This window comes from Ruditapes philippinarum, unplaced genomic scaffold (genome assembly GCF_026571515.1).
Source record: "Ruditapes philippinarum isolate M1 unplaced genomic scaffold, ASM2657151v2 ctg2657_1_1_1_1, whole genome shotgun sequence".
NCBI classification, from domain to species: domain Eukaryota; kingdom Metazoa; phylum Mollusca; class Bivalvia; order Venerida; family Veneridae; genus Ruditapes; species Ruditapes philippinarum.
In genome coordinates, this window is record NW_026853342.1 from 140,302 (window position 1) to 164,681 (window position 24,380).

The following is a 24,380-nucleotide window of genomic DNA, read 5'->3' on the forward strand; positions in this document are numbered from 1 at the left end:
AATTGTCAATTTTAATGAAGATACCATATTATTTCAGCATGCAGTTAGTATTACCCCAAACCGAGTAGATGATTCAAGTAAACAGCAAGTAGAAACAAGTGCTGAATTAGGAGGGGGGGCGGGTATTCCGGATTGGATCAAGGAGCTATTCAAAGAGATGAGTGGACTCAAAGAGCAACTTAAAGTAGTTAGTAAGGATAACGACACTGTAGAAACGCTGTGCAAAAAGATGGACGTACTTGAAACAAAAGGCCGTGGGTATGGTCACCTTGACTGTATTCTCTGAGGCTAGACCCGGGCTAGGTTTTCCATTACAAACTATAAACAAAGACCTATCACCTTGTGTTTGTGTAGCTTGACTAAATGCAAGCCTCTTGGAATAATGTCAAGCTAAGTAGTTTGCATAACTAATTTTATGCATATATATATTAGTGCTTAGTACCTTTTTTGACATCGACATTAAAACATTTTTATTTAAAAAAACTGGTAATTTGTTATTTAAAAGAATAAGTAATAAACCAGTATTTAAAAGTTGATATTTAAAGAAAAAATGTATTGCAAAATAACGTTTACCCAAATGATATTTGTGTGAAAATAATATAATAGTTTGTTTTTTGTTGTTTCCTTTCTTTTTTTCTTTCTATTTATTTTTTCGCGGGGGCTGGGGTGGTGTTTGCTTTTTTATTCTTCTTATATTTGAAAATAAAAATTGCATACATTACGCGTACAATGAGTGTTATAAATATAGATCTTTCTTCCGTACTACCCGTTAACAATATCTAAAAATAGATTTTACGCATTCAAGCATATTAAGTGGTACTATATCGATTATCGGATATTAGAACGGCCATCGATTGTATGTACATACATGTAAATTAAAAGCAGTAATATAGATAAAGCTTTAGCTAAAATAGAGCAATAGGAGTTTAATCACAGTTAACTTGGACTTTAAAAAAAGACCTTCGGAGATATGGCGGATTACGATTTACTATTCAAAAGTAGTGTATTTTAGTTTATATTTTGTCTAAAGCAACATGAAACCTGTATAGTTATTAAATACAATGGATACACTTTTGTTATGTGTTCATTAATACATTGTATTTTAATTAAGTGATACTGTGAAAATGGGGAAATTTGAAAGTTTTTGTTTTAAATAGATGTATATGTATGAAGTATATGCAGTAACCACATTGGATGTTTTAAAGCTTTATGTTTGTATAGTGTTTATTTATACTAGTGTTTTAAATGGTTTACACCTGTCGCTAAAGTCAATATTTACAAAACGAATGTATTGAACTTTGATTTAAAAAATCTATACCAATTAGCGTGTGTATATTTTTGATTTTAGTATAAAAGTAATGTATAACATTAAGGTCAATAATAATGAAGTACATTGATTTTAATATTGATCTGTTGGTATGTAATTCAGGACCACTTTGTATATAGCTTATATCATTTATAGAAGAAGACTGTTATATAAAGTTTACATGATTTTCATTTATTAACTTTACAATGTAGCTTGTTTTCTTTTGCCCGCTCCCTGCAAAGTAAGCAAAGTAAAAAGTACCAACCTGTGTATTCAGAAAACGTTACCAAGCTAAAACTTAATTGAAAGGATCTTTCGGTATGAAGACGCTTTAACCACTTGGCACCTACATGTTCACCGTGTATAACCGGTTACACGGAGGTACGACTATTACTTACAATTATTTGCATTGTCACATTGGCTTATCGCGCTTATATGGAAACTTTGTTTGCAATATTTTATGACAAGTAATGGTTGATTCACAACTTTATTGTTTCGTTACAGTTTTGGTAATTGGTGATGAGAACACGGGGAAATCAGCTCTGCTACTGAGATACGCTGATGATACTTTCAGTGACTCCTACATTGCCACCATAGGTGTGGACTTCCGTGTGAAGTAATATATTTTTGTTCGATACTTATAAGATATATATCTACAAATATAAAACTTTTAATGATGATTCATGTTTAAATGGATGCTTAATGATATATTATGTTCATCTAAATGTATATAGTAAGTGAACACGAAAGAAAAAGTCAAAATCAGTGTACATTTTGCAAATTCTTTCAATTTTACAATCTACTTCACATGAATGATAAATAATCCACCTGGTCGAAGAAAATTTCTATAAAGATCGATCGGGAATTCAGTAGGGCATTTTATTTGTATTTTAAGATAGATTATATTTTAACCTGAACATTTTACGATATCAACTGTTGCTCAATTACTATTACATATATATAAGTCAATCTCTTGAAATATATAGTCAATTCAGCTCAATTTGACATTGATTTTTTTAGCATTATGGCACTTCAATAGATATATTTTCTAGATACTAAGTTTTAACATATTAAACACCATAGCCTTTTCGTATAATCATGTAAAATATTCTAAACTTAACACCAGTCCCATTAAAACATGTATAAAATCAAACATTTATTACAATTGTCTACAACGGTATTGCCAAACTTTGACAATTATCTTTTTGGCATAGCGTTTATTTTTGTATGCTAACAATCAAAGCATTACTTATTCAGAACTATAGAGCTTCATGGTAAAACAGTTAAACTACAAATTTGGGACACAGCCGGTCAAGAGAGGTTCCGAACTATTACCACTAGGTAAGTTGCATCCACCGTAGACAACATAACTATGTCACATATATTTAAATTTTATGTACTGTTAGGTTGACAAACAACTATCATTGTTCTGGATATAACAATAATGTCATTAAATGTTTTTGAAAGCCATTCAAATGTAGATGTTTTTTTGTTTCCGCTATCTAAGCACAATCACATGTCACACAGAACAGATAATTACAATGCAATTGAATTCAATATTTTATTTGGCTTTAAAGGGTCTACACTGAGGGTTTTTGACATGACGAGACTTGAAATAATATTCAACATTAATGTTCCATTTGATGTAGGTTGAGTCCAATAACTTGTGTGCAAAATTTCAGATCATTGGTATAACTCTTAGCTATCTTTTATTTATGTTTTGTTTTAAAGTGTCCCAGGTGATCGTTGTAAGATATTAGAATGTTATGGTTTTACGTGTCTCAGGTGATCGTTGTAAGATAATGGAATGTTATGGTTTTAAGTGTCTCATTGATCTTTGTAAGAAATTGGAATGTTATGGTTTAAAGTGTCTCACTGATCTTTGTAAGAAATTGAAATGTTATGGTTTTAAGCTTTTGAACCTCAGTTGAGTTCCTTAAAGCTGCATAAAGTATACGTATACTGTATAGCCATTATTACAATATAGGTAAAGTGAAATACATATTTACAATAAATTGTTCATAATACAGTACAAAATGTTTTTTCGAGAGAAGGTAGATTAAGCAAATAACAATGACAATGTTATTGAAAAAAGAAAAATTGTTTCCGGAAAATTACATGAATAAGTATTAAGATAATGTAGTCAATCCTGGTATATAGAAAGCTTATAATGAAAATCCAGGTCTTAATTGTGTTTGGTTGCCCGGCACCGGCACTTAAAATAGAAAAAAGGTTCTAAGACAATAACTAGAGTAAGCATTGAGGTATTGTTATCAAACTTGGTATAACACAAAGTTATATGAAGACCTAGGTTGAGATCATTGCTTCTTGGACGACTCGGGTCAAGATCACCGTCACTTAAAATAGAAAAAAGGTTATAGGACACTACATACATAAGCGTTTGCGGAGATAATCTGTTAGCATTTACCCAACATATACTATACATTTGTAAGCGTTTACCGAGATATTATATAAATGTGTAAGCGTTTACCGAGATATTCTTCTTTTTTAACATGTTTATATTTGTATTATATATTAATAATATATTTTACAGTTACTACCGAGGGACACAGGGTGTGATAATTGTTTTTGACGTCACAGATCGGTCCACTTTTAGAAGAGTTGAAAGTTGGGTGACTGATATTGAGGTATATATATGCTATTACTAATAATTTATTGATGATATAATTCGAATACTATAACAAATATTTAATTGTTCTAGAACAAAATATCATTTTTCATCATGTAACTGACAACCCAGTTTTTAGAACGGTTTCATTTTTTTTTTGTCAGAAAGTATTTCATCAGCTTATCCAAATGGTTCATTTTTATTTTTGTCTCAATATTTTAAATACCTTATGAAATGTTTCATTGAAGATGGAATATATGCTAATCGTGGATAGAAAATTTGCTTATGTTTACCAATCTTCTTTAAAAAATAAATTTTAAAGAATAAGCTAACATAAGTGAGTACAAATGATTCTGGACCTTGCATTTCTCTCATTTCCCATTCCGTTGAATCTGTACACAATTAAGTTTTAACTTTTACGTTAAATTTTAATTATATAGAAACTATTTGTTCCGTACAAATAAGTATTTCTTGTAAGGAGAAATACATATGTTTATCCATTTTCTTACAGAAATATGGCTCTGATGATGTGGAGAAATTGCTTGTTGGAAATAAATGTGATCTTACTTCGAAAAGATGTGTCACAGAACAAGAGGCCAAGTCACTTGCACGTAAGACCATTTTCTTTTCCCCATTGTTCATAGTTGGAAAGATAAAGTTGTAAAGCGATGAAATCTTTTGGTGGTTTAAAAAAAGCAAGAAAAAATGTATGAAAGTATATGACAAATATTTTGCGTTAACGTAAACAAAGATGAAAAATAAATTATTTAGAAGTACGTAAGGTTTGTTCATGTGTGGATAAGTTATTTTTGTAGTATAGGGAGGGGGATTATGGTTTTGCTTTAAAACTCAATGTCAAATTTCTTTCCTTCTTATTGATTGCTATATACTGCAAGTATTTTCAATTATACTGAAAGAGGATAACCTTTGTTACAACTCTATATATTCTATATGTCGCAACCATTAACAGTGAATGAAATGCTTAGACGGTCCGTTAGCACCGTAAGCCCTGAGAACAAAGAAATAGGCATCTTTAAAGAATTTAAAGAAATAAGGGACTGACAAGTGACCATATTTTTTTTTTACTTTTTTGAACAAAAAAGAGATGTTTATGATTGTATTTTTTGACTTTTTTTATAAAATCATGCATTTCTAATCTCAGTAATAAACAACATGGACTATGTAGAGACCTCCGCAAAAGAAAATATCAACGTTGAAAAAGCCTTTGAAACACTCTGTAAAGGTTGGTTTCTTTTTATTTAACATCGATGTTTCTATTGAAAGGGTCTAGAACTTTATCTATGAAACAATTTTAAATTCAATAGTGGTACAATTATATTGTTTTCTTAATCTTATGGTCGATTAAAGAGTTTAATTCAATTTCCCTCTAATATATTTAATATCATTTGTATTGCAATTTCAGAAATGTTCACTAAAATATCTCAACAGCAAACCATTGATGTAAGTATCGTTTCTTTATTATTTCTCGTATATTGCTTTTGGTTTTGATTTGTTTTGGGGTTTTTCTTTGGTTTTGTTTCTTTTATTTACTTTTTTTATTTTTATCTATTTGTAATTTGATGGAATATTTTATGTATACAATGCTGGAATAAACGTATTCATAAATTTTCGTTTTACCTGCTTTTTAAGCGCAAATAAAACAATTCTATTTTCATTTTTAATTAGACTACAAAAAAATGTATGTACATTTTATGTTATTATTTCTTTCTTTCTTTCTTTTTGGGGGCGTGTTAATCTATATATTTCACTGTCAAAATAAAAAATGCAAATGTTAATTAAACAAGAAGTTCGTGAAATTGTAACATGTATTTGTCATATTTTGTGTGGGTATGTCTTTTACAAATAGTGTAAGCTTTAGATTAAAAAGGTAAATAAGAAAAAGAATAAAAACGCAAAGGTTATATGAATAATATAAAATATCCAAAGATGTTTATACTTATTATTGTCATAGAAAAATCAACAGTATTCAGTTCTGTGTAACTTGATAAACTACTTGATATAAATATTACATACTTCAAGTTCATCTTCATTACCATTAGCCTTAACTTTTCATTATAAATGCAGTTAAGTTATCAATTTTAATGAAGATACCATATTATTTCAGCATGCAGTTAGTGTTACCCCAGCCCGAGTAGATGATTCAGGTAAACAGCAAGTAGAAACTAGTGCTGAATTAGGAGAGGAGGATATTCCGGATTGGGTCAAGGAGCTATTCAAAGAGATGAGTGGACTCAAAGAGCAACTCAAAGTTGTTAATAAACTTAACGACACCGTAGAAACGCTGTGCAAAAAGGTCGAAGTACTTGAAACAAAAGTAAACAGAATGGAAACTAGAAAAATTGACTTCAAAGAAGCTCAGTCAAGAAGCTCTAAAAAGTGATGAATATAATAATGTTTTTATCTTTATGCTGACATATGTCTTCTACTTTGAATAATTACTATTATTTTAATAAAACAAAAAAAAGGTTGGTTCTACTTTTGGCATTTCGGTCCTTTTTTTAGATAGGAGTCTTTTAAGATGAATAAAAACTTGTTTTTTATATTGTATCCAAGCTGTTGTTGATATTTGAATAACATGCTGCTTGTATATTAAGGTAGATGACATAATTTGTTTTTGAGATCTGTTTTCGAAATTTTATTTATCATGTTATTTTGTTATCTATTTTTATTTAATTTTTTTACTTTTTATGGGGTGGGTCCAATATTTCTTGTGTTTATTATTTTAATTTTTGTATCTAATTCTGTTGAAAACGTAGATAAAACATATAAATAAAGGTATTAATAATAAAGATTTATCGGCCTTTTCTAAATACTGAAGAGAACATAAAAGCGAATACAAAAGAAAAATAACACAATTTAGAAAATAAGTTGTTCTGAACAATTCAATGTTATCAATAATAGATATGACAAAGCAAAGCTTCTTTACTTTATTCAATCAAAATAACAGAAAACATTAATCTTAGTCATATTTGCATTTAGCATAATTGTCAAGCGAAAACATATACGGTTACAGACGTTAAAAACTTTCATTGTTAAACATAAATTGTATGACTGCATACATGTTGCCAGTTGACTTTACTTGGGAGCAAATCATTTTGTATAATTGTGCAATATTACTCACATCAGCAGATATCTGCACATTCGTAATTAAATACCATGTTATTCAAGGGCTAGAAAATGCAAGCACAGGACACATCAAAGAGATAGCTTAAGGCATGCCGGTGGATCCTCACTCGCTCGCTAAGGTCTTACTCCACCAGTAAAGTTGGAAAGTTACAATGCTCAAAAAAGAGACGGTTGTAAAATAGTTTTGGTACTTTAAAAATAGAAGGTATTTAATAAATACTAATAAAATAATAGAAGTCCATGATCTTTTGTCCTATGTTCCATCCTTCATCCTTTTCAATAATTACATAAATAAATACATACATGTAATTTACGAATAAAACTACACAACGATATTTTTCTGTATAAAATAATGCAGCTTTGTAATAAATAAAATGACTGTACTGATACTCGTAGCATGAGAGAAGTTTTTAATGTATTTAAACAGACCGAATGTACATGTATTGGTATTATAAATACAGTTTGGACACAAGCGATTACTTATTGAATATTTGACGTTGAAAGAATAACAAAATGCGATACAGATTGCAATGTTATCAGAATTTCATTTTCCGTAATAATACAATCGTTTAGAATTACCTTGTGTAATACTGCTTTACATTGAAAACATTAGATAAATATATCTAAAACCGCGTTATTTTTCAGAATATTGGTAAATTCCGATCGCATACATTATGTGTACAATAAATTTGTATAAAGCACTAATTTATATAAAATAGCCGATAGATTTTAATAACCTAACCTATAAATAGATGTTACGCATTAATGTAAATCGTTACGATATCTGTTTATGAAAACATATCTATATTGTTGATCAGTCTATATAAAAACTGTCATTACTCGTAGGAAGTTAGGTCATATTTCATTACAAAGGGTTATACAAACATGGTTAACATTGTTCTTTTGGAATTTATTGTCTACTCGAAAGTAACGTGTTATATAGTGAACCATATAGGAAATCCTTACTACAAATGTTACAAATATGTAAATTCGTGTTAAATGTTATTATTTTGAATCAATGCTAATGTTTATTGATACATAGTTGAATGATTTTCGTATTTAATAAGACTTTTTGGCAATGAGTTTCACAGTAATTTGAATAATTTGACAAAATAGCATTAAAAAAAATCAAGAAATATTTTTGTTCAACAACATGCCCATTGAGGTTCGGTTGATGCCTTTAAGGGTAAGGTGCAAGAATTGCATCCATCGTTTATTCCTACGAGATTGTAAGAGGCTACTTCACTTTAGTCTATGCATCTCATCGCTCCAACAGATGAGATAGGTTTTGTCCCGTTCTGTTGCTTTAAATACACGAGGTTGGCCAAAAATCATCTTTCCTGTGTCGATTAAACCGATACTGCTTCAGAAGGGTATTTGTTATTAAGGAGTGATGATTAATGTTTTAAACAAGATTACTAGCAATTTGACGTAATATTTATTACAATGAAGTAACTACTATCTGCAAGTGCACAGAAATGAAAAAATGAAGAAAAAAATGTTCACTTGCTTATTGTTGCCACTATCATTATACTCGGCAATGGTGACTTTTTTTCGGTGTTGTGTCTTACGGACCTCTCACAATTTTTACTTATATTGAATGGTATAATACTTTTTTATAATACATGCGCAATCTTTTCTAATAATTATAGAGTTTATTTTTACTAAAGTTAGTGATAGATATATTACTCAATTATATCATTGAGAGACAAGTTTTCTTAAGCATATCTGCAAACACGTATATATTTCAAATCATTAGTAATTAACTCTAAAAATATTAACAAAATATGTAACTAAATAGGTCATTTTTTCATTGTAGCACGAAAACGAGTTGTTATAGTACGGCTGTGTTTAAAATTAATGAGTAACTGTACAAATCTGTGTTGATTCAAAACAGACATTTAAATGGTGAACATCTTCGGGGTGAAAACAGCAAATAGATAGGTTATTCTAGTGTATATTACGCTAATTTTAAAAGTTATTTTGACCACAATCATCCACACCAGCCCCTATCTGTTATTTATGCATATTAATCGTTGCGTTATGTTCATCATAATGACAAATTAACATATAATTTCATGAACGAGTATATACTTAACTCATAAAAATAAATCAGTTTGTAACACTTTTTGATTGTGCCGCTTTGAAGTTAACTTTTCTTGTCTGTAATCTGTTAACTTTTGTTTCAAGTTCTTCCACCTTTTTACACAACGTTTCTCCAGTAGCTTCGAGATGATGAACATTTTTGAGTTGTTCTTTCATTTCACTCATTTCGTTGATAAGTTTCCCAGCCCATTTGGGAACGTCACCGTCTTTTTTATCGTGGCCGTTTTTCTTTGGTTTATCACTTACATCAGCCAACCCATTTGCCGTAACGCTCTTTGAACTCTGAAATATAAATATAAAAACTTTTTGTTTTCTACTTTCTTTTCTTCTGTATTATGTTGAATTTATCATAGTGGTAGACAAAATTAATTTGTTATGGAAAAAACACCAGTTACTGATTGCATATGAACGGATATTGGAGTACATTGATGTAAACAGTACTGCAATTATCACAATATTTAGTTTAATTTACGAACATAATTTTCTTTTGTAAAAGGTTAATATACACTAAACACAAATCACATTTTTAGTCGTTAATTGTTAAGAGATATTGATAAATGTCTACATTTTTTAAGACCATAAGTTTCATCTCTTCTTACAATTATGAAACATTGTCTACTATTGATAAGCCAAGAAGTTTTCTTCGCTTATTACATTTAATATACTCTGACCCAAAACTTTTTTAAAAAGCATAATTGTTTTTTGGAAAACATTTTAAATTTACCTTCCCAGCAGCTTGCCTAGACATTCTTTTTAACATTCCTGGAAAAAGTAATAAGCTATGAAGAAGGTAGTCATATTCTTTGGTCAGATAAAATATTTGAATAAATTAAATGAAGCATTACGGAAACAAAGACAACTATTGCACCACACACTATTTAATAAACTTAATTATATATGTAAAAGAATACTAAAATATGAAATGATGTTAGTGTTTTACATATATATCACATACATAGTTTTGTCTTTGAAGATGGTATCATGTTAATGCTCAATATCATCGACAAATTTTATTAACTTCAAAAAAGATTAAACAAATGTGAAACTTTGCTAAAGTTAAGACCACTGCTCCGTCGTTGTACAAGGTTAAAACTAGTTCTATTAAAAACCCAATTAGATTCAAACATTTAATAATAGTAAGTAAAACGGTTTTGTACCACAACCTACTTTCACAAAGTGACGTAAAAGCCTGTGACACATTTATCCTTTCTTCAGCAGACGTATCTATATAGTTCATGTCGTGAAATTCTGAATATAAAATAAATTATAGAAGAAATATCATCAAAAAATTATAATAACAGCATTTTACTTGACAGTCATCAGTTTTCTCTGTTAAGGCATTTAATTGAAAACGGAATGTTATAATAATTGACGTACTATATTTACATACCTGAAATACATGTACTAGTTTTTCGCTTGATTAATTATTTTCGACAAAAAACATATTGATGTAATTACACTGTTAAGGACTTCACTGATTTTTTTACGTGGCGGGACTGGAAAATGATTTTTTCCGAAAAGGGTGTTTTATTTGATGTAAGTCTGAACTCAGTTTTCTCAAATTTTCAGATCATTCTCTCACAGAAAAATCATTTTTTAGCTCAAATTGACCTTGAAACTATCATTGAAATCGAAGTTAGAATCGTAGTCAATACAGATTTTCAATATATTGAGGATATAATAAGTCTTTTTATCCTTATCAGGTATTTTACCATTTCAAGTAAGAATTTCTTCTTTTTTCATTGTTTTTAAGGCTATTTGACCCTATTGAAGCAATTTTTTAATATCAAAGATATTTTAACAAAATTCTATTGTTTATTTATATGCGTCATGACAAAACCAACATAATGAGTTTGCGACCAGCATCCGCGCAGTCTGATCAGGATCCATGCTGTTCGCTTAGAGAAATTGAAAGCGAACTGCATGGATCCTGATCAGACTGCGCGGATGCGCAGGCTGGTCTGGATCCATGCTGGTCGCAAACCCATTTTGTTGGTTTTGTCATGGCGCGGGTCAATTTTATACTTGCGTCTGAAGTTGCTTCTTCTTCAGTGATACATCTCACAACTGTCATGTCGCATTTGTTGCCTACCATCAATCTTGATACATTTTTTGGTGCGTACCGCTGTAAAAATGATACGAGTATCTCAATATTGCAAGCATAAGTATGCTGAAGTAAATATTTTAAAACAAATTTCAAGGAAGTTCTAAATGAACAATCTGAAAACATTTTTTTCTTAACCCGCTTTTTATGAAATGACGCCAATATGTTTAAAAAATGGGACATAAACAAATCTGCGGATATTTCAGAATTCCATCATTTTATAATTATTTAATGTAAAATACTGTTTAGGCCGGTGCTAGGGGGGGGGCGTAGACTGTGGCTTCCAACACTACCCGTGAACAGACTTAACCAAACCAAGCGTGCAAAATTTTCATTTTTTTTCAATTTTGCTGTTCAGAGCCTGCAATATTTCAATTTTACCGTTTTTTGCCGTTCAGAGCCTGCAATTATTTTAAGTTGCTGTTTAGGGCGTTCTATAAAGATTCTGTTTTTCTTTATTCTAGTACAGTCACTACCATAAACTTTGAAATGTGAAACAAAAATGTAAATCAAAGAATTAGTTAAGATACATATACTAGTAAAACGGACACTAGTAAAAATGACAACACCTCAACATCTCTGATCAAGTCGAATACTCGGTCGTATGACGCTTGATCTGTGACGTCAAATACAAACATTACGCCATGACATCCTCTGTAATGTCTAAAATATAAGACTGTTTTCAGTACGACAAACATAAAATATGAAAAACAAGAAGAACAATAAGGGCGGCATTCAATGAACGCATCCCCCAACACAGGACCACAGGAAAGGAGCCAGGCAGGACATCAAACAGTACAAGTCGCATGGGATGTAATTATCAATTATTCAAAATAGTATATGTCTTTTTTCAAAAGTTAGCATTGCTGTTTGTAAGCCAAGTTGTTTCAACTTAATAAATTGGTGGTTCTAAACTTAGTTCATTATTTTCGATGGGTTCCTCTGCTGTGTCACATTTAAGGCGAACATCCAAACATTTATGTACATGAGGAGCCGTTAAATAATTAAACACTGAATAAAATATTTAACTGCATCGTTTGGACTTGAATTTCCTCTTAATCTTAAATGTATTGTTTGAAATTTACGTTTATGCATATTATGTTTATTTTGATTTGATATTTCTATTTATAACTAAAGATATTATAATACTACATGTAGTAACAATGACAAAATCGTTAACTAACTGATACTTACTCAGTGGTTATAGAATTTAATCCCTCGTGTCCTGGGGTATCACATATTTGGAGTTTAATATAGCGTCCTTGGTGTTCTAAAGTCCTTCATAAAAATATAATTTTCTTAATTATATTGAAATATTTTCTATATCAATCACTACATGCCACTGATATAATAGTTATAATGTCTCTAAAAAAAGGTCAAGTCAATTTACTGTAAAATTACCATGGTCAAAATGTGAATTTAAAACACGTTAAAATTATTACAGAAATTATCTGGAAGACATAACCGCCGTCACTCATTTAGGTTTTTAAATACCTGGCACAAATAATAGATGATTAGATTATTGAAAACAAATCAGATATTAATAACTGTAACGATTTTGAGTATTCAGATATTTGATTTCATTACTATTTTTTAAAGATATGACGCTTATTTTGAGAATTGGTGAGAAGTGTTTAAAAGTTAGACTTGTATAAAGTTTAATATCTATATAAGTTTATGAAAACAACAAAAATGTTTAGTTTGTAAATTCTATGAATAAAATATTTGAACAGATATGACTTTTTACGCCTCCAGATGAGCCAAAATATTTCAAAAAATTCAATCTTTAGTAAAAATGTATTGAGATCTTAAGAAAAGTAAAAAGATTCAATATTAATTAATTTTTTACATGTCTTGTGCGATTAATGACTAATTTTTGCAGTATCATTCAATATAATTCTACTGCGTTACTAACGCAGTAAGAGGTATATATTATGACCTCTTTTTTTGGTAATTAACGTGGATTGTAAGTGCCATTTGCAATGTGTAAATTACTTTCTTTGTTTTCTTCACAATAGTTTACTTTTAAGTACATTTTCAAAATTTTCATGAAAATTAGCATTAGTAAAGAATAAACTTATTATTATCTTTAAATAATTATGTCAATCTGCCTATATGTTTTACCCCTACTTTTTCCGTCTTGATGCAAAATATATAAGCAATTATAATTATTAGATATTTAGAATATCCATATAAGACAATTAACATTCTTTTAATACGTACTTCTCGCGAAATTCGACGCTTGTAGTCGCTTTAAAGGAATCATTGAATTCATCGTCGATGAATCTTTTTATTAACGAGGTCTTTCCAGAATTGATATGACCAACGAGTATAACTGAAAAATAAACAAACAAAAGAACGATCGATGTTGCTTGGTTTTCATATGCATATTATTATAATGTAAAATGATGGTGTTTTTCCAAATCAAATCAAAATATGATTAAACTTAGATTTGGTCGTAGCTAATAGAAAAATCATAATTAGATATAACGATAAATATTGTATGTGACTATGAAGAAATGATCAATAATCTTCTTGACCAATGGAAATGTCTATAAATAGTGTCTATAATTTATAGGTTACCCTCAATTCTTTAAAAGAATGGGGCAGTCGTTTTCTAGATTTTATACTTTATAGATATCATACACATGTTTCTTTATCAAAAAAATTGTATTGGTCAGTCACTATTTTAATAGCCTATCTTTTGAAATATAATACTTATTCAATTCAACTTGACAGTGAAAAAATATTCAGCATTATGTCACTTTAATATATTGATAAATCTACCAAGCTAGTCTATGGAAACAAGCTTTTTATTCAAAAGATTTAATTCTCTTAATAAAGCTGCATATTTTGTAAAAATATAAGTAAAATGTATTATCCTTTACCTTTGAAGAGATGGTCATATTCCGCCATATCCCTCCGTTATATTGTATTAAATCATGTATAGGTCTACATTTATGTTTATAAAACAGCTTATACTCTTGTTTATACCTTAGCATACTTAAAAGTTATAAATAGTAAAAGTGTATTAACATTTAAAAACTCGATAATCAATAGTGTACCGCGATTTTTCAAACTTCGATTGAAATTAAAACTACGTTTATGTCCATATGCATATAGAAGTATAATACAAATTGACTTAAATCAAAGCTTTACACAGGTATCACGACTTTTCTTCGGTTTTTCTTCGCTTAAGCCGGTGCTAGGGGGCATGGGCAGTAGTTTGCACCTGACAGTACCGTCGATGAACAGGCTCAATCAAACTGAGCCTGCAACATTTTCAATTTTGACGTGTTGGGCTTTTCTTTAGGGATTCTTATTTTCTCTATTAGTAGTTTTTAAAGACGCATTATGCCTCAGAAATCTGTATTTTTTTATAATTTAGAAATGCCAAACATGTATTTGATAATGTTTTAGTAATGAATTAAGAGCCTCTTAGATATTCAACAAATGAAAAAGGTGGTGTTCTATATAGTTTTAAAACTACGGTTTCATGTTTTCTTCGTATCCTACTTCTTTAGTAGGTCTATGTTTTGGGGGGTTTTAAACTTACTATTATTTATATAGTCGACATTATTGAAACTATTCGACTATTTTTAAGTATATTTTGCACTTATTTTTGGAAAAGTATTATATCTCTTTTTAACTAACATACTTTTGAAATAATCTGTAAAATCTAAAATTTAATCAAATTGAAATAAATCATTCCGGTTTCATTGACTATAAAACATTACAACATAAAATAGTGTTTTTCAGTCCCTCTATATGTTTTGCAAGCTCTCAGTCATTTTCATAAACCTGTACTGGAAAAAAGGGGAAAAAACTAGAATCATTGTATTAACCAATAGAAGGGCTCAACCATCGATGTCTGTCATATTTAAAATTAGTTTACCGATTGTGCTACTACGAATGCGAGGATGACTATTATAACTTAAAGCTAATGTGACTTTTCAAAACCTTTTTTAAATATTCAATATTAATTTTCAGATATAACACGGGCAGAACCGAAGTTCCATCGAATTTTTAAGGGAACAATATGTCTTTACCTCTTTAGAAAGGACACTCATTTTTTTAATGTTTATTTAATGGTTCTACAGAATGTTCGATTACTGTTACCCGAAGAAACTAGCGATACATGTGAAATAATTTGTCATAACAGTAACAAAAAATCTAAGCAAAGTAGTATTTTAACGTTTATACGAAGTACTAATTCACTATAATAGTACTTATTGCCAAAAAACAAAAGATGTTAAAGATGGTTCAGGTATTGGCCAATGAGTACCTTCTTCTTTTTCATCATCATCATCATCATCATCATCATCATCATCATCACCATCACAATGAAAGGAAAACAAAACAAACATCAACGAAATAGCCTTTACTTGATAACGTTCTATTTTTATATGTTTTTTCGATGTTACATTTATCGAATTACTATGTTTTGAACCCGCTTATTACACAGTAAATTCAAATAATATTTTAATGCTAATGGGTGCATGATTTTCAAATATTAACCATAACAGTAAAAACAACACTAAGTTAAAACAAATTAAAAATTAACTGGATGCTCTTGTTTTGCTAAACAAACAATAATATGCTGTATTTTATCACATTTACATAATATTGATATTGCGTATATTAGAACACAGTCAGTTTTCAATTGCAGTTTTATTTATCACTTTTAACACTTTTGGAATGAGCTGTCTTAAAATCCACTTTCCGTGTCTCAAGTCTAGTCACTCTTTTCTCAATGTCATCCATTCTATTACTCATAGTTTCTACCACATTTTCTAGTTTGTCAACAACTTTCAGTTGTTCTTTTATTTCGCTTATCTCTCTGAATAGTTCACCAGCCCATGCAGGGATATCTTCTTCTTCTAGTTCAGCGCCCTTTTCTTCTTCTTCATGCTTACTTGGTTCAGCAACACCTGTAGGTGTAGCTTTAATTTCCTGTAAAATTGACAAGCATTATATACTTTTGTCTGATGTTGTTTTTATTCATAATAAAATAAAGTAGGTTTTGTTCATTTTTTATTTGCTACAAATTCAAAAGATATTTTTTAATGAAGAGTCATAAGCAATCTGATCCTACAAATATTGTTTTTTTTTCCGATTGTTACAAGTTATTTTAACCAAAAAAAAAAAGAAAATAGATACTAACATTTGGTGATAGAGAGTTGCCTACATCAAGATCCTTGCCTACTTTCCTCATTATACCTACAAACAATATTAAATGTCAGACTTTACTATTTCAAACGATACAATGCTTTTCACTGAAATTGAGCTGCGTATTCGACCCCAACCTCAGCCACAAGGAGCAAAACATGTAAATTATATTAACATAATTATAAATAATAATATACAGAATATTTCACAAAAGGCAAAGATAAGTTATCAAAAAGTTATAATCATTTGAACAGACAAGACGACCAACATTGAGATTTATATACAATTGTCAAATAGTATGTTAGAAAATATTGAGTATTTCTACAATATAAAGAAAATATGTTTTGATTTCACGCAAAGTAGATATGTTATGTGTTTAAATTCTACACACTATAGGTGGTCACAATATGAATATACAGTGTTATTTAAAAACTAGCAGGTTTGGGGGTTTCTTTTAATAACCAACTTAACTTGTCCCGTAACGTAGTTTCCAATATATATTTATTCATTCTTTTATTCAAATTAGACACATTCAATAAAAATTTAAAGATTTAAATAAATTTCTGTGACGAAAGTTTTTTTTCCGCGAGAATGGGAATAGTATAATATATTTATATGAAATCAAGTATAAGACTGCTTTCAAACAGGCTAATGTTCAGGTACAGTTTGATCATCTACTTAGTATGAAATCCAATGAATCAATAACAAAAATTCATGAAGCAGCCAGAAAACAATTTGAAAATCTGTCTATCAACGCTGGTAAAAATAACCACATTATACTATGTTCAGCATTGATTACCTGTCAATAAATCTTCAAATGCTTTGTCCACATTTGTGTTCGTTTTAGCTGACATTTCAATAAATTCCAAATTATTCCTTTCTGAAAGAAAGAAAAAAGTTAAAGTTCCCTTAACTGTTTCTTGACGAATCTGTGCATTTTTTCTTGCTTAAATGTGCAACATGTATTAATGTTGTCTTTTAATAAAAGATACCTGTCTTCAAACATTTTTGTACAAAAGGCGGTGATTTTTGTCAATATGATACAATATTTGTGTTTATTCGTTATTCTCTTTATTATAATATTTGCAGTTTGCCTCATATAAGTAATACATTTGCTATTTTGTTAGTTAAACATTAGCATTATACTATAGGCGCATCAAAACTGGTTCTTTTTCACTTCAAACGATCTATGTTTTTTATGCAAAGAATATTAAATTCGTGTAAGTTCATTACTAAATAGTATATTAAATTCGTTGCTAGAGGCTAGCATAATGTACTTTTATCCAACTCGTTCAAAAAATTCAATGTTAAACTTATACTCATTCAATACCCTCTATTAAATAAAAAGAACTCATGTGGGCACGATCTTATATTTTTAGAAACGAACGTTTCTAGCGTGTTATCAATAACTCAAGGGATGTTGTTTTGAAGGAGGCTTAAAAGTAATATGATGCACTGTTTTTAAGATAAAATTATTGAAATACTTAATTTTAATAAACAAAACATAATTGTTTTTTTCCAACATTTAAAGTAAAGCTAAAGGCCGCTTTAACATATTTGCTGATTTGCGTATCAGTATCAATTTTCCTAGAATAATTCTATTCGCTCTTTTCGTCTTTAAAACCACTTTTAAAAAAACTTTCAATTCTCTTCCTTATAAATCAAGTTTTGTAACACAAAAGATAAACAAAAGATAAACAAAAGATAAACAAAAGATAAACAAATGTTACCAGCAAATTCTTTAGCTTCATTTGTAGGCACCTCTCTTTTACTTTTGAGATCCATCTTATTCCCTACCAGTACTATCGGAATATTTTCTATGCCATTTTCCTGTAAAAAGGCGGGAAAATTCTTTCTAAAAAATGTGTGTTAAGGTGACATTAGTTAATTTATTAATCTGGACCGTGATAAATGTATTTTTTCACATATGAAAAATAAAATAAAAACTTTTGTTATATAATCATGTACAAGTCACAATAATCAACAAAACCTTATTTTTAATAAGGTTACACTCACATTGAATGGGTCCATTCTGCTTGTACAAATTGTTGTTATGCATTTTAAAGGAACAATTTGAATTGTTCATATTAAACCATAAACGAAATTCATGAACAACCGTTACAAAGTTTCCGAGTTGACGCACCTGTGTCGTTTATTATTTTCGGTGAAAGGCGATTTCATATATCAACTTTGTGTATCTTTAAGGACCGAGTTACCACGAATCGTAAATGTTTATCTAGAAACACCTTACCAAAATTAGTCTTTATATTTGTTAATATAAATTAAAGAAAAAAATAGAGCCAAATGAAATAAATGAAAAATAACGAAACTTTATTTGTATCCCTTCAAAGTTTCGTGATTTTGTTTATTTTTCATTTAATTTTTTTATTTAATTTTTTATGGTAGGGATATTTTAGGTATGGAGATTTCATTACATATATTACCTTTATTTCATTCACCCATTTTACGACATTTGTAAAACTTGAGCGTTTTGTGACGTCATAGATAATCATCGCTCCCACGGCGCCTCTGTAATATCTGTAATAAGATAGTGTGTAAATTATACTCGTAAAATAATGTTGAATCCGAATACCACTTCTTATTCTATTGTCCCTTATATTCATAACTAAGGAAATCTTTTCATCACACATGTATCTTTTCCAATTTTAAATCAGTTCTATTAGATCAACATAATGTCATCAGGACATAAAAGAAGACTATAACAATCATGTAAATTTCTAGATATTAAGCATTTGCATTAAAAATGCAATAAATTTTGAATTGAATTGTTATTTTGAAGAACAAATTAAACAAAGCAAACGGTGGAATGGCAGATTTAATGGTGCAGTACCATAGGCACCGTAGAAACCTTTTCTATCCACAAACTCAGTATAGTTTTGTACCCGGAACTCGGCGAGTGTGGGTTTTACCAAACTAATCTCTTGGAATTTTTACCGTTATACAGCTACATGGTGCACTATCGGTCACAGCAGATTTGTCAACCAGTTGCACTTCTTTTCGAATTAGCTGGGAGGGGGGGACCAAAACTATTCTTAATTCCGGTGTAAGTCCAGGTGTGTCTCCTTTTAGCCAACATTAAACAAATCTTTTCAGTTTCATTTAAGTAAAAAAAAATGGTGTACCAACAGGAACAATTTATAACTACATTGTATAATAAACATTTGTTGTAAGGGTATTTTATTATTATATAGAGGATTATCTATACTAACGCACTAGTGATTGCCATGTAGCGTTCCTGTCCGGCTGTATCCCAAACTTGAGCTTTCACGTTTTTCCCATTCACTTGTACAGTTCTGGTTGTATACAAAAGAACACATCTTCAATCATAATGTATAAATATGAATTAACACCCGTGACTGATCACAAGATGATAGGGTTATAGCTATACAGATAAAACAAGGACAAAAGCCTAAGGATATGATTAAATGAACCTAAAGATGTCCAGAAAATAAAGTATTTGAAGTTGTAGAGATAGCATTATCAAAATAAAAAAACGCTGTTGTAAGGTATATAAAGAAAAGCTCAGCTTCGAATGAATCGCCAACGCTTATTTGTGATAGGCAATGCGTAACAAAACAAAATGTAAGAGTGTTATGGTATTATGGGTGTTATGCACTTCACTTCTCAAAAAGATGAGTCAATTTGTGATTATGAATGTACAACTTTGAAATTTAAAAAACCGTTTCATTGCAGCTGCTTTTATTAAGTAGTTGATGGGAACATAAAATTTATCATTAATATTAAACATTTGTATTTACCTTGTCCCAAATTCAACTCCGATTGTCGCACAAATCTTCTCCTTGAATTCATCTTTAGTAAATCTTGAAAGGATATTACTCTTTCCCGTCTCTGTATCTCCAACTACCACCACTACAATGATCACAATTTTAAAAACGATTAAAGAGTATAAAGCTATATATGTGATGCAAAAATTATTGTTTGGAGTTTTAAGATATAGTAAATGCTTTTATGAAATATAGTATATAAATAATTTATAGTATTTATTGCCTTAAAAGTGATTGGCGCATGCACAGAATCATTGCTAAACGTATAAAACCGCACTTAAAATAGCAAAATAATATTTTGTTCCGGAAAATTTTATTCTGTTTACGTATATTATTCATGTGTATTAAATAATAGAGACATTCTATGTTACAACTTTTTTAGGGAATCAACCACATAATAATGGAACCAATATTAATTTATTTTACTGTTGATAAATTTTATAAATATATTTCATAAGATATAGATTCATACCGTTTAAATAATATCATGATTTTAAACTTTTCATGAAATTAAATAATTTATTTAAACATCAGTGTTGTGAAAAATATATAAGGACCAATCTTTTTCTCAGGGTAGTTGGTTTTTAAATTTATACACTGAACTTGATTCGAAAATTAATTGGACAAAAGCATTCAATGTGTGCGAAAGGTGCTTTAATTGAACAAGGTATTGATCCGAAATTAGATATTGGTAATATTTAAACAGTAGATAAAGTTCTGTTTATCATAGACACGTTTAGACAACCTTAAATATGATTTTCTCACTCACACTGTATTCGTTAAATATCTCGTTTTAAAACACTTACATGTGGCAGTAGTTCTGATATATTATATTAAATATGCAGCTCTATATATATTTAATAATTTAGGTATAATAATAATGATTTATAAAAACTTGTTAAATGCACATATACGATAAATGTTAACGGGTGTGATTATAGTGGTGTCGACAATTGGGCCATATAAACTGATAGGTTACAGTTGTTTCATTTTACTTTTATAAATAATTTATAATTGTTAACAAATATGTTGATGTTCTTAGACCCATTTTGTATGGGAGAGTAGCTTTAAGGAATATGCAATGTTTAATTTTAAAGATATTTGCCTTTAAACAAATACATTTCAGCTTTTAATAAATGTTAATCTTGACATAAGTAATAAAATATCTTACCTTTGTAAAGGTAATCATAGTTGTCAGCTTGCGTAGCGTTAAACATGTTTTAAATTACAAAACAAAACACTTAAAAGCCACTCTTGTTAAGCTTCGATCTACCCTGTACATTTAAGTACATGTATAATAACGGTAAATCTATTTATAGATCATTCAATGGAGATATCGATATGATGGACTATTGATTTTCTGATTTATAATTTTTAGTTGTCAGTATACACAAAAGTCGTTAAGCCGGTTCTATATTGACATAAATATTTTAAAATTTATAACGATGCCTGAAAATATTTCCTAAACTTTAAATGTTCTCGGTGATGCATAATAGTACCTTCATAACATAACTTATTTGATTGTTCCCCGCTTAAACTTTTTATTATATAGCCTAATTTGACGATCCTTGAAATGAATATATCACCCAGTCTTGCAATATTCTTAAGGGGCGAGTAATCTTTATAGATTTAAGGGAACGTAATGTTCTAGTTCTCTCCCCTGATAACAATCCATGGAGTAATAATGCAGAGCGGGGGAAAATTTTATTATTATTTTTATAATAGCAAAGTTTGTTGGCATAATATAGTATATACATACTTATAGGCATATAACATTGTATTATAACTGTGGAAATTAAAAACATGAAACAATACGTATTTGTTATTCAGAAAATGAAGTTTTAAGCAATTATTTGCTAGTACAAACATGTCAATATTAAAACTTAAGAAAACATTGTTTACATTAGTTTATACCAACATTTACAAACACAGCTTTTTACAAATATACAATTGAAAATTTAAGAAATAATATCTGTTTCAATGGTGTTAATTAGCTGTTAAACACCGGTGCGTACGAACAGACCACTAAGGCGGTAGACTTTTTTTCTCGTTTGTATAGTTGGCGAACGGCCAAAAAATGATATCCATACAATTTTCGAATTTAAAATCGTGCTGATTTTTAGTGCACGAGATAAAAGTGTTATAGCCTAGCTGTTTATATAGGTGTACTATATATGTTTTGTAAACGTCTAAGATACATGTATATTTGTTATAGTGCGCTTTAGTGTACTAATTCCAATGGTGGCCGCGCCAAATATAAGACTTTACTCATCTCCATTTGATTTAGTAATGATTTTATTTAAAAAGACAAGTTTCACCTTCTGAAATCAATATTGTTGTTAGCGTCTGAAAGTAGTATTTTATAAACTAGATTTAGAATATATCTAACTAACAATTTTCAGAGTTTATAGATTAAATACCAGTACAATGAATAAATAAAATTCTGCAAATGACGTTAACAAGTTTTCCCATATAAAAATGTATGCCTAAGTATTTGAATGATTCGACAAGTTCTTATATAGATTTATTTCAAGTCAAGTGGTTATAAGTGTGTCTTCCTTTTTTCAAATTTCACCTTTTTATCTTTTTATATCAACCTAAAGTCCTCAATCATAACAAGTACTTGCCAGGTTATTTCAAATATTTGACCGAACAGTTGTTGATGACTCTGTAAATAAAACATCGTCATCGTCATCAAAGAAAATGAATAAATAATTTCTATTATATATTAATAAAAGAAGAAAAAGTTTATTCAACATTCCACTAGGCTAAAAAGACCATGAGGATAAATATAGCACAAATATCTACATACAACTAACAGTGCATGAGCAATGAAAGATATGTTTGAAATAGAATGCGTATTTTCATATACCGTATTTACACTGTCACAGCAGTGACACATATTTTCCGGATTTTCACTGGTGTCTTGCCGGACTACATTCTTCTTAATTCAGTCAGTACACAGAATTAAAATAGAAGTCTTAAGAACTGTAAGGTCAAAAATGATACATAGTATACGATAAACAAAACATTCAAGTTTTTTCTAAACAATATCATCTTGTGATATGAAAAATATCATGTTTCACTTGTGGTTCCGGCGACTAGTGAAATATTTTTTTTATATAACAATGAAAATAAATCCTGTATTTAAAGAAAAAAACTTGAATATCCTCTATAAATTGCATTCTCAAGGATGTTTTTTGCTGATGACACAATGTTATTTTCATACTTTGAAGATGGGTTGCAAACTTTGATGAGAAAGCTGCATCCTTTTGTATAAAATGAAATAATTCTGTAAATACAAGTAAAAATATGTTACGTTAAAATAGATTAAAATAAAATTAAAATAAAAACGCTAAAATATGCCGCGATTTAGCGCAAGAAACACACTGGCAGTATAAGAACTTTAGGACATTTGAAAAATCGGGTATAAATTTTAAGCCGGGGCTTTTTGTTTGCAATTTAGCATGATAATTGGGTAATTATGCCTGGCAAGGATGAAGACCAGAAATAATGGGGTCAATACTTGCGATTTGATAAATGATTTGGAAATTTTTATTCACAACTACCAGATTTTAAGCAAGACGCGACGAAAAATGGCATATGAATATAATACAAGATGTAAGGCAAGCTTAATCATGAAAGTTTAATTTAGCACCTAAAGCCCACTTTTAAAAGATGGAAACTATTTTGACCAGTGTTATTGTAGTATTTACAAAAGTTTTCCGACGAACTCCGTGACAGTTATCACAAGAACTCCTGACAAGTTATCATAAGAACTCCAACCTTCTTGTAACAGTTCCTCTCCCGTGAAACTGCTGCAGCGACAGAGCAAAGGTATTTTTCATTATTGGCAACGCCGGTGAGCGGCGTCGTCTCTTATGGAATGCTTTTTATTTCGGCCTATGGAATTATCTGTTATTATTAGCAGCTAATGTCATTTTGTGTTAATTAGTTGTTTTTTTTTGTTGACGTTCGTGTTAATGTTCGCAAGTGCGACTGCATGTCTTTTCAAATGCAGTGTCGGCTAAACTGTTGACTATTTAACGGGGCATTGTTCGAAACGTCATTTAATTTTCAAATTGATCAAACTGTCTAGAAAAAATAATAACC

At 29.6% G+C, this 24,380-nt stretch overlaps 3 protein-coding genes across 3 annotated transcripts; 1 reads left to right on the forward strand and 2 right to left on the reverse strand.

Moving 5' to 3' along the window:
• The first annotated feature begins 658 nt into the window (after positions 1 to 658).
• On the forward strand, positions 659 to 7,321 carry LOC132736560 (uncharacterized). The gene is made up of 8 exons (XM_060723711.1): positions 659 to 998; positions 1,811 to 1,922; positions 2,564 to 2,647; positions 3,861 to 3,954; positions 4,447 to 4,546; positions 5,098 to 5,178; positions 5,359 to 5,396; positions 6,061 to 7,321. The coding sequence occupies exons 1-8, from the start codon at positions 971 to 973 to the stop codon at positions 6,334 to 6,336; spliced, it is 813 nt and encodes a 270-aa protein (XP_060579694.1). The 5' UTR covers positions 659 to 970; the 3' UTR covers positions 6,337 to 7,321.
• A 366-nt stretch (positions 7,322 to 7,687) lies between these two features.
• Positions 7,688 to 14,515, reverse strand: LOC132736564 (ras-related protein Rab-13-like). Its single transcript, XM_060723714.1, has 8 exons — positions 14,181 to 14,515; positions 13,516 to 13,627; positions 12,487 to 12,570; positions 11,862 to 11,955; positions 11,214 to 11,313; positions 10,356 to 10,436; positions 9,913 to 9,950; positions 7,688 to 9,470 (listed from the first exon to the last, which is right to left on the reverse strand). Exons 1-8 carry the CDS (start codon positions 14,206 to 14,208, stop codon positions 9,195 to 9,197), a joined length of 813 nt encoding a protein of 270 aa, XP_060579697.1. The 5' UTR covers positions 14,209 to 14,515; the 3' UTR covers positions 7,688 to 9,194.
• A 1,143-nt stretch (positions 14,516 to 15,658) lies between these two features.
• Positions 15,659 to 21,500, reverse strand: LOC132736563 (ras-related protein Rab-11B-like). The gene is made up of 8 exons (XM_060723713.1): positions 21,439 to 21,500; positions 20,241 to 20,352; positions 19,692 to 19,775; positions 18,906 to 18,999; positions 18,192 to 18,291; positions 17,261 to 17,341; positions 16,457 to 16,512; positions 15,659 to 16,245 (listed from the first exon to the last, which is right to left on the reverse strand). Exons 1-8 carry the CDS (start codon positions 21,482 to 21,484, stop codon positions 15,964 to 15,966), a joined length of 855 nt encoding a protein of 284 aa, XP_060579696.1. The 5' UTR covers positions 21,485 to 21,500; the 3' UTR covers positions 15,659 to 15,963.
• Positions 21,501 to 24,380: the final 2,880 nt, after the last annotated feature.